Here is an 11,406-nt window from a genome sequence, read left to right as displayed (position 1 = left end):
CAGCATTGTCTTCGTTTACAATTGCTGTGAGTTCAGCAGTTTGATGTTCGGTTACTCATGTGACCTTGTACACTTGATTTGGAGTGGTCCTAACTTTTTGATATACAACGGCTTTCTCTGCTAAGATCGGGGACTTTTGTTGGGACAATCGAGCGAACTCCACTGAATTTTCTGAAATTAGATTCTTGTGGTTTTCAGGTTCGCTTTTCACAAATTTTGAGCAGTCAACCGTGTCCTCTACAGAAATTTCACTCATATTTTCATCCTCATTAAGCTCAGATGCATTTTCAACATCAATTTTGTTTTCTGAGCTCAAGTTGGAGTTTAAAGAGTCAAATTTTTGTATGGTTTCGATTCTTAGTTTAAGTCTATCATTTTCATCCAAAAGGTTTTTAAGCATGTCCTTATGGTCCTTAGATTTAATGAAAGATTCTATTTTGTCCAGTCCATACATATAGGTCGGATTGACGTCATCAGATGATATCACACTCTCATAATTATAAGCTTCAGCATCAATTTCATCCTCCTTAAACTCAAGGAAGGTCAAAATCATGCGATGAATCTTTTGTCCTATTTCACAATCCAAGTGAAGCTGAGTAATATTAGTGTAAAGACGTTTAGCAATCAAACAAAAAACATTTCGCTGTTTCAAAAGATTTAAATTGTCTCTTTGCAAATAAATGTTTTCATCTTTTATTTTGACTAATTCTGACTCCTTCAATTCGATCCACATGCGCCGTTCCTCACTCTTCGAAGACACCCTGCTTCATTGATCAGTTAGGTTAGAATTGGTGACTCGAGTTTGAGTTAAACTACTATCTAGATGAGAAATTCTTGAATTAACATTTTTTAGTTCTTTTTCATATGAGCATTATGGGACTTTAAATGAAACAAAAACCGATTGTACCTTCTTGATCAGTTCATCGAGCTCGTTGAACTGCACGCTGAGCGGTTTGGCTGTAAAGCACATATCCTGCTGCTCCTTCGGTTCATTGCTTCCACCGTCATTGTTGTATCCCCTCATCTGAGATACGTCAGACACCATCAAGCGTCTTCCTCCGCTGCTTTCCTCTTTTGCCACACAAGCCTTTCCATGAGAGGGCTTCCTCACTTCATCGTCTTCAGAATCGGTTGACCAAACCTCCACGCCACCGAACTCGTCATCAACAACCGAACCCTGCACAATTAGAGCATTCATAGAAGGGTTAGCGGTAGATTTCTTCTTCCTTATCTCATCAAGCTTTTTCTGCAGCAAAGCTTCCTCATCCTTTTCAGCCATCTTTTTGAGGACACAATCGTTTGCATAGTGGTTCTTTCCCCCACAATAGTAGCAGCTTACTCCAGAATCACCTTCTGCCTTCGGTTCCTTCTTAGACTCTTCAACCTTCGGTTCATCTTTAACCTTTTCTGAACTATAACTCCCCTGCCAGTTCCGGTTTTTGTTGTTGGGGAATCTCTTCTTGATGAACCTCTTAGGGTTAGATACCATCATAGCATAATCTTCAGATGTGAGGTCATAATCCTCCAAGTTGAGGTCTTCGTCCTCCATTACAGCTTTACTTTTGGACAAGAGAGCCAACGAACCTAGGCTTGAAATCACATTCTTTTCCTGCAACACAATCTTCTCCTGAGATTTGAAAATACCCACCAGTTTCGCCAAGGAATATGATTTAAATTGCTCATGGGCTTTAACTGTAGACACCACTGCTCTCCACTCTGATCTTAGACCATTTAAAAACGTAACCTTCTGCTCAATAAGCTTCCTTTCGATGTCATGTTTGATCATCTTGCTGAGAAGATGATTGAAGCGATCGAACGTTTGGGTCACAGTTTCTTCGGCTTCTTGCCTGAATTCTCCAAACTCAGACAAGAGTAAGGTTTGGATAGAGTGTTCAAGATCCTCGTCTGTAGAGTACAATTCACGAAGCCTATCCCAAATTTCCTTTGCCGTCGTACATGAGCTTACCAACCTGAAAGTGTCGGACTGAAGGGCGAATCTAATCAATCTTAACGCCTTGATATTACACTGAAATTTATCTTTTTCATCTTGCGCAATATCTTTGACATCTTTCAGAAGATCATTATACTCCTTTTGAGTTTTAATAATCCTTGAAGTTGCAGAATGAGAAAACGGACCAGAAATAATTGCTTCCCAGATGAGGTATCCATTATCCTCAGATCCTATAACGTAATCTTCAAAGTGATGCGCCCAGACTTCATAATTGTGGGTGTATAGGATGGGAACCTTCGTTGTTGATCCAATGCTGTTTGAAATATTGATGGGATTCGATTGCGACTCGTCCATAATGATCGAATAACCTGTTCAAAGATCAGACTTGTAATAAATCAGATTAGGGCAAAACAATAAATATCAAGATACGTCAATAATGAGATGACGGCTCAATAAATATCAGTAATTGCGGAAAACCCTAATTGAAACCTTTTTCACAGAAAAGAAGTGTATCGATTACACAGCGTCCTGCTCTGATACCAATTGATAAGATTAAAAGTTAATCTTGAAGATCGATTAGATCTTAAATAGGTAAAATAAAGATTAAACAGCAAGAACACGAAAACAATAAACAACTCAAGAATGAATCAAACGTGTCGAATGATTATAAAACAACCCTCAGAAGAGCTCGATCAAGAACATCAATTGTAGAGGATTAAAAGGTTTACAGGAACGATGAAGAAAATTAAAGCTATCGTAATTCTCTCTATTGTATTCTAGATCGTTAACCTAATATGCATGCAAGCATATTGTTTATATAGGAAACCTAACAGGCTCACGGTTAGACAGACCCAAACCGGAGTACAAAATAATTGGACTATTAACCGAGCCCAATGACGCAATACTAAACGAATCTGCAACCCAACAGAGCCAATCGCAGAATCAAGATTTCGATTCAGTTTGCAACTCACAGTTCAAGGATCGCTAAGATTTGCTTCTATTTTGTTTCTTGGGTGCGATTATAGAAGAACTCTCTGTTAGGTTCTCTAGTCCAATCAATATTTTTAGCTAAAAAGGCCTTTTTACTTTTCACAAAGCTAAACTTGCATTATGCATTTGTAAAACATGATAGACGTGCCTATCAACACTTAAACTACCACATAAATTTTGGTATCCAAAACCTATACATTAATTAAATCATACAACCTAACCTTTACAACACTTGCTCTCAAGTCACAATATTAAGTACATCCTAATAATTTCATCTACTCAACCATGTTGGCTTAGCCTTGGGGCACAAGAACCACGAATAGGGATCAATAAGGGTGCATCGGACCCCCTTAGCAGTTAACCTTGGCCAAATATTACATAAAAAGAATTTGTTTCATTCATGTTAACCTTAATCAACTTGAGCATCATTTTCTACTATTGTAATTGCCTCTTCGATCGCTTGTGTAAAGGTCGCAATCTTGTATGTGAAAAATCCAACCAACATTGGAATCAACTCTAGGTGCATCAATCCGTATTCCGGAACTACAATCCTGCAAAAATGGAAATTGTAAGGAACATTACAAGATTGATTGATCATAGTTTACATCCTCGGATACAAGAAGGTTAAAAGCAAGAAATAGCAATGTACTTTCATTGATTATTATTATACTATTGTACTTTCATTTTTTGCTATTACAACATTGTACTTTCGAATATCAGAAAGATAAGGGTTAAATGCGGGAAAAAGCAATGTGTTTTCATTAATTTGCCTATTCTAGCATCATACTTTCATTTCTTTCTGTTGTAGCATTGTACTTTAAGAAATCTATCCATTTGTAGCAATGTAATCTAAGAGCAATTTTGATTGCTATAATTAAGTAGATTTTTCAAAGTACCTTGAAAAGAAAAAAACACGCAAGTACAATGATGTATCCTTAACTAATGACATAAAATGTTAGATGTTAATTTGTAAAGATTAACAATGGCTTAATTATTCGATTGTTTATACATTATACCCTATTCCCACATCTGAAATTAATGAATAAATAATGAGGTACAACTTCCAATGCATGAAGTACATGTGTGCAAATATCTTACCCATTCCACCGGTTATAGATCATGACCAAGGCCACAGGGACCATCAATCTGGGCTGCCCAATTGCCGCCCTGAAAGTAAACATTAAAAGTATTTTTTTTTTTTTTAAATTGAGAAAATGAGGGACTATATTTAGGCAAATGGGAAAGTTTGTAAAAGTTAGGACTTAATGGAGAAACCCTACATTTTCCCAACTTTCTCTATTAAGTCACTTTAACAAAAGAGTGTCTAAGATGTTTCTTTTTGACTTAATGGGTACAAGATATGGTTTGATTACAGAAATAAAATTGCATAATTGGCAACTCAATAATCAATATAGAAGAGAAATAGAGAAAATTACTTGAGAACCCCTCGGGCCCCATCTGCCATTCCATCGATGCTGTTCCCAAGCATTCTCATATATACCAAAGAACCAACGAATCCAGCACCATAACTGAATAAATAAATAAATATATTTAATCCAATAAAACATCCGTTATATAAAAACCAAAATATAAACTTACAATTATTAAAAAAAATGAGAATACAGGGGTAGAAGCAAAGCATATGCATTTGACAAAAATCACAATTATGTGGGACATGGACTCGTTCTCAATCTCTTGTTTGTGAAAAAGACGAAAATGCCCTCCTAGTACTTATCACTGAAAAAAGCCCTAGAAACAAAACTGTGTTTGGTGAGCATTTGGATTAACATCAAGACTGATGTCAATGGGACAAAAGTTGCAAATTTTGTCCTACCCAAAAAACATGGAACAAGGTGGAATAGACTCACTATCGATGTCTTGTATGTGAAAAAGACGAAAATGCCCCTCCTCATCATAATAAAAAAAATAGCCCTAAAAGTTGCAATTTTTTTAGTCCCACACAAAAACGGGAGAGTGGGACACAGACTAGCTCTTGATTTCTTGTCTATGCAAAAGACGAAAATGCCCTCCTCAACCCCATCATCAAAAATAGCCCGATAAACTAAATCTTGTCTACTCCCATCCTATCTGTGTAACAAACACAGCCTACATGTATGTATGCAAACAACAAGAACATAAAAACATAAATAAATAAATAAATAAAAAGCTCCTACATTTTTTTAAACATAAAAACAGATAGTGAAGTTACCTAGCTGCAATCTCGGGAGTGTATGAAATATAAGCTGACACCAGGCCAACACCACCAATTGCCAATGTCAAAATCTGCAACTTGTTCTTTAACTGTAAATTTAATTCGATTAAAAGTTTATAATAAACTCGTATGTCACTTTAAAAAATATTGTGAAATTTTTAAATGATATAACCTTTGTATATTGTTCTCTTGACTTAGCAGCCAGCACTTTTGGGTCCCCTTTAGGACGCCTCAATTCCCTGAACATAGCGTCCTGTATACAAGAGAATTAAAAATATTAATAAATAAAAAATATATATTTATTATAATCTTATTTGGGATTTGTTGAGTTTTTATGATGTTTAAATTTTTCTTTTTACATATAAAACATGGGTTTTATGCAGATAAGTCCCATTATTTTGGGAAATTTTTTGATAAAGTCCTGAACTTTTTCTTTTGAACAGAAAAGTCTCGAGTATTTAATTTTACACGATAATCTGTCATTGCCTGTTGAAATAAAAATAACGATTTTTTCATTAATGTGGGCAAAATATTAAATAATCGAGACTTTTCTATTCAAAAAAAAAAAACATTTTAGGACTTCATCAAAAGATTTTCCCAAAATAATGAGACTTTTCTATTACCATGTCCATTTCATTCCTTTGTCACCAAGAAATCCATGATTTGGTAAATGCTAATTGTGTCAAAAACATTTAATTAACTTTTCAAGGAAAAAAAAAGAAATAAAAAAAGAAAAATGTAAAAAAAGGTATACACTGCCTCCAGTTGCAGCTTTAGATGCTCTATCCCACTTATCTTGTTCACGCCTTGTGGGTGCTGGTTTCCATTTTATCGGTTGAGTGTTTGTAGCCTAACATCAAAACAATATTTTATGATTTAACTTATTTAACCCATTGAATCATGGTTGCATAATTCGTATCAGTTGCATAAATTGATAAAAAAAAAAAAAAAAAAAGTGAAACATCATTGCATAATCTTACTTCAGCAACCTCAACTTGTTTCTCCATGATTGGATTTGGAATCGTTGATAGCTCTTTGCTCAAATCAACTTCCATACTATATACATCAAGAGTTTTACATCAAAGGGATAAATAAGAAACGTGAAATTTAATAAAATTGAATGTAATATGAGGGAGATTCATGCCTGTTGAGACTCATGACTCTGTTGAAGCTTAGAAATCCAGATGCCTCCTCCTTTTTAAAAGTATGCACAATGGAACATTGAGATATACGCACAAAACACAAATTCATAGTTGCATAAAACAATTGCAACTAAGCAATGAATACACAAATTCATAGAGCTAAAATTTGATTTTTGATGAATTTGTTTGCAAGAGGAAAATCGTTGTGTTTACTAGTATAAATGTGACATTACTTAAGAACAGATAATATGATAAAGTGATGATTCATGTTTTTTTTTCATTTATAAACCACAACAAATTTTTATGCCTTTATATAGAGAGCATCAACTGCTGAAGTCTTGTGAAAGGTCGTATTAATTTAGTAAAAGAAGATGTGATTGGTAATTTGGTATTGATTTGCGAGAATTTACTATTTGTACTTTTTTTTGGCCTAAAATTAGCTTTAATAAATTTCAAATTGAATTCTAACTAATAATCGGAAGAAACACCAATGTAAGTAAAAATTAGGTTAAATGCATTGAAAATTACTATACCTTAACTGTAGATAAGCGAGGGTCAGAGGAAGAATCATCAGAATCCCCAATCAAGCGTTTCATGTGAGGCATGAAATCTCTATTCCAAATTAAATCATCAGAGGTGATAGGGTCTTCCTTTTCACCTCCCCAGTACTTTCGGAGCTTGGTGGTGGTCGGTGGTCCGCCATAATCTCCGGGAGCAACGCCGGTGGACCATTTTTGGGGCTTTTTGTCGGGCAAAATGATCTTGGTGGGTCTAGTCGTGGATTGAACGGAATTGGATTCCTGATTGATGGGCGTGGATGTGCAGGTTACTGAGAGGTAGTGGCAGTTGATTGTTGCCATTGTTGTTTTTGCTTGAATGGATTGTATTCGTCGTCTGGTCTTCTGATATATAAATCGGAGACCCAAAAATATCTCCTGAAAATATGACAAGCAAGTGATGGAAGATGGATTTTTGTGTGGAACAACCGAATCCACACTCACAGATCGCCAAAAGGTTATTATCGAATCGAACAAATAATAAATTATGTTTACGTGTTTGGATGTATTTTTTTAAAAATATTTTTATGTATTTTTATATATTTATTTATGTAATTATGTATTTTAAAGATTTTTTAATTTTTTTATATATATATTTTTTTATTTTGTTTTATGTATTTTTAATATATAAATTTATTTTATTGCTAATGTATATGAATTGTAACTATTTTTCTATACTTTTATATATTTTATCATGTATTTATGTCTTTTTTTTTAGTTTTTTATGTTTTTTTTATTATTTGTAAGTATTCATCTAAGTTTTTTATATAGTTATTTTTATGTTTTTATATATTTTAAATGTATAAACGTATTTTTCTATATAAAATTTTTCTATATTTATATGAATTTTTAAGTATTTTACGTACTTCTATGTATTTTTAGTATATTTTATCATGTATTTATGTATTTGTTAAGTATTTTTATGTTTTTTTTATGTATTTATATATGTAACGCCTGTGTTTCCGGGCTTGCCATTTGTAGCAATATAATAGTCTAGGTTAACCTTTATAACCCGTTTTGAAATAATAAGATTGTATTATTTGAGTATTATGTGTTTTGTGCTTAATTGCTTAATTATGTAGTTTGATTAATTAAGAATAAAAATAAGCGTCAAAATTTAAGTGTAAAATAAACTTAATATCTTTGATTTATGTTGTAGTAGTTGAAACGAGGTTTCCGAATATATATAGAACGCTCAAATCTGACTTCGTATAAGGAAGTTATGATTTATCGAAGTTCCGGCTTAGCGGTATGCAGCCTGAAATACTCGATTTGAGATCGAGCGGTTTTTAGCCGAAGCAATCTAAATGAGAATCGAAGATCTCATTGTTGGTATCGAAGCGATAAAAAGTTAGGCGAGAACGGACGTCAAACGAAGAAGTTATGAATTTATAACGAAAGTTTCTGTCGCGGCCTATTAAAAATAATTAATAAAAATAAAGTCAAAATTATCCGACGGAGTCTAAACGAAAGTCGTAGAGCGTGGTCTCACCTTTCCGTGGATATAAAGAACGTCGAAAACGGAGTTCGTATGAAGAAGTTATGAATTTCCGAAGTTTATTAATCATTTTGTATTTAAATTTAAATCAAAATCGGAAGCCTTATCCGAAGACGAGTCACCGGTGTGATCCGGAGTACGCCCCGCGTACGAGGGTATGCTACCACGTACTCAGCATAGTGTCGACACTTCGAATGACGCATGCAGTGACGATTTCGGAAGCAGTACGCGCTACGTACTACAGTACGCCCCGCGTACTCCGAGGCTCCAACCTCTATAAAAGGGATCTGAAGGCAGCCGAGAGTTTTGTTCATTTCTTCTCTTCTCTCTCCCGTTTTGCATCGATTTGTATGCCAGAAATATCCCGAAGCCCCGGTATTGTTCCCGAGCCCCGAGGCAAGTCCCGAGATCCCGAAGATCCCGAGAAGTGCGGTTCCCGAGTCGAAGCTCTGCCCGTGAGAAGTTCGATTTTTGTGAAGATCTTCCAGATCTGCTGTGGATTACTACTTCTATAAGTCGTAGTGTTGTACGATCATCTTCTGATCAAGTGAGTGTGTAGTTATTTTCCTCTAATACAATAATACGAAGTATTTTATATAAAATATGTGCTGTGTGTATATATTTGGTTGTGTTATGTGTGAATGTGTATTCACTCTCTTCTATCTTATAGATCTGATTATTTCTCTATGAGATATGTGTTATGTGTGTGTGTGCCTCATCTGTTATGTGGTATATGTGTTGATTAAAGCATGCTATACAGGTTTTTAAACCATGTATACAAATGTATATTTTTATCTACTAATATGTTGGGTAGAACATGGGTAGACAGTTGGTGTGTAATAAACAGATGAGAGGTCTCGTTGTTGTTTGATTGAGTCATCTAGCGGAGTTTAGATGACGACCACTGGCTATTCTAGACAGTCTTGTGGAAACATTAGCAGGTTCGCCACCTGTAGGTGTTAATGAACTTGGGTGTTCATTCGCTGTACTCCATCCCCCTCATGGTTGCCTTATTTGACTTATATTGCTGAGGTACCCCCGAAGCATGTGTTGTCGCCCCGATGAAATATTCTTAGACTAGGTCCCTTATGTTAGTTGTTTTAGGGACATTAAAGTGAGAATAACGGGAATGGGTAATTGGGTTATTGTTGGTTGGTGAAAATTAAATATGATTATTTATTGTGGGTTGAAAACCCTATATGCTCACCAGGCTCCCAAGCCTGACCCACTCAGTTTTAAATTGTATTACAGGAAGTGGCGGAAGGGCATGAGATGGATGAACCATCAAGTTGTTTTGTTTACAAGTCTGCATATGTTTACATTTGTTATATGACTTGTAATGTATTCGTTTATGCTTATTGGTCTGTATCGGAACATGACACCCCGAGTTTTGATTATAATGAAAATACATTTCTTTTATGAAATGCTTCAGTAAACATTGTTTTATCATGTTTTGTTTTTGGGAACAAATTCCGCAACTCTTTCAAATCAAAAGGATTTACTCTGAAAATATTTAAAAGCATAAATGAAAATCGGTCTTTTCTGGCCGAGATTTTGGGGATGTCACAATTGGTATCAGAGCATTAGTTTAAGCGAACTAGGAATTTGTAAGATTTCTAGACTTAAACTTAGAATACTAAGTGAAATTTTGAGATGTGTGTCTGTTGTGATTTAGACACGAGCACTATTTTATTTTAGGAAAGTTGCCTAAAATGCTTTTATGTGCTAAATGTTATATGTTGCCATATATGATATTATTTGTTCGGATCTATGGTCTGTTGCCGACCGGATCTAGAAACCTTATGTGTGTAGGATTCTAAGCGTGCGTCTACGATATTAGAACTAGCATGTAAATGTTTCGGGGTGATAAGGATGATTTGAATATCTATCGTGATTGAGGATCTAATTTCACCTTATTCGGTGTGTAGATCAAAATGGTGAGAACAAGAAGTGGAGTTGGGAATGCTGACGAAAACAAGAATCAACCACCAGTGATTGAGCAAGTACCTGTCGTAGCAGCAGCACCTGAGCCAATAACCATGGCTGGTGTGCAATTGATGATTCAGACAATGTTGGATCGTCAGATGGATGAAACTAGACGGTTGCTTCAGCAGAATCGTGAAGAACTGTCAATTCGTGTGGAGGAGCCTGAATTAAATGAAGGGCACTCGGAAGGTGGAAACTTCAGTGGGTCTATTGGTCAAGCCAACCCACCGATAGTTAGGCAAGATAACCATGATGGAAGGAATGATGGAATGGGATGCAAGTACAAGGACTTTCTAACTTGCAAACCATCGACCTTCAATGGAAAGGAGGATCCGATTGGAGTTATGGATTGGATCTCCGAAATGGAGTTAGCCTTTATGATTTGTGGCTGCAAAGGTAAGTTGCAGACTATCTATGCAGTGCGTCAATTCCGAGGTGGAGCCGTTCGTTGGTGGAACACTCTAGGGAAGACCTTAAGCCCTAATGAGCCACTGAAATTGTCATGGGCAGAGTTCTTGGTGCAGTTCAAGCGCAAGTTCTGCTCGGCTCAAAATTTGTTGGAGTTGGAGAACAAGTTCCTGACATTGACGAAAGGCAGCATGTCAGTTGATGAATACACCAATAACTTCACCGATAAGATGGAGTTTGCCTTGCGTATCGTCCCAGACAAGTTAACTAAGGTGGACCGGTATGCGAAGGGACTCCCATGGGAGTACGAGGTGCCAGTACGTCAGGCACTTACTCTAGAGGCAGCTATCTGGGCTGCCAAGTCTGTGGAAAACATGATCAAGGGGAGAACCACCGACAAGGTTGATGTTGGTGAGAAAAGAAAGTTTGAAGGAACATCTGGTTCCGGTAAGAAAGGAAAATTTTCGAAATCTGATTCGAAAAAGTTTGGAGGAAAAGGAGGCGAGGCGAAGTGGTGTGATAAGTGTAAGAAAAAGCACTTTGGGAAATGTAGCGAGGATGTGACCTGCTACAAGTGTGGAAAGGTTGGACATTTTGCCAATGAATGTCCGAACAACAAAAGGATGTGTTTTGGGTGTAATGAAGAGGGGCATATTTTGAAA

The 11,406-nt window shown here is 35.9% G+C and overlaps 2 protein-coding genes across 2 annotated transcripts; both read right to left on the bottom strand.

The window, feature by feature from the left end:
* Window positions 1–602: 602 nt before the first annotated feature.
* On the bottom strand, window positions 603–2,441 carry LOC128127881 (uncharacterized). Its single transcript, XM_052766606.1, has 2 exons — window positions 908–2,441; window positions 603–761 (listed from the first exon to the last, which is right to left on the bottom strand). The coding sequence occupies exons 1-2, from the start codon at window positions 2,303–2,305 to the stop codon at window positions 744–746; spliced, it is 1,416 nt and encodes a 471-aa protein (XP_052622566.1). The 5' UTR covers window positions 2,306–2,441; the 3' UTR covers window positions 603–743.
* Window positions 2,442–3,116: 675 nt separating this feature from the next.
* Window positions 3,117–7,302, bottom strand: LOC111889305 (protein CONSERVED ONLY IN THE GREEN LINEAGE 160, chloroplastic). Its single transcript, XM_023885441.3, has 9 exons — window positions 6,829–7,302; window positions 6,298–6,347; window positions 6,134–6,209; window positions 5,908–6,003; window positions 5,326–5,406; window positions 5,151–5,242; window positions 4,378–4,470; window positions 4,040–4,108; window positions 3,117–3,492 (listed from the first exon to the last, which is right to left on the bottom strand). Exons 1-9 carry the CDS (start codon window positions 7,153–7,155, stop codon window positions 3,351–3,353), a joined length of 1,026 nt encoding a protein of 341 aa, XP_023741209.1. The 5' UTR covers window positions 7,156–7,302; the 3' UTR covers window positions 3,117–3,350.
* Between the last annotated feature and the right edge of the window lie 4,104 nt (window positions 7,303–11,406).

This window comes from Lactuca sativa, chromosome 8 (assembly GCF_002870075.4).
Source record: "Lactuca sativa cultivar Salinas chromosome 8, Lsat_Salinas_v11, whole genome shotgun sequence".
In the NCBI taxonomy this organism is placed as follows: Eukaryota; Viridiplantae; Streptophyta; class Magnoliopsida; order Asterales; family Asteraceae; genus Lactuca; species Lactuca sativa.
The sequence above is the reverse complement of the archived record's forward strand: the minus strand, read 5'-3'. Positions and strand labels throughout refer to the sequence as shown.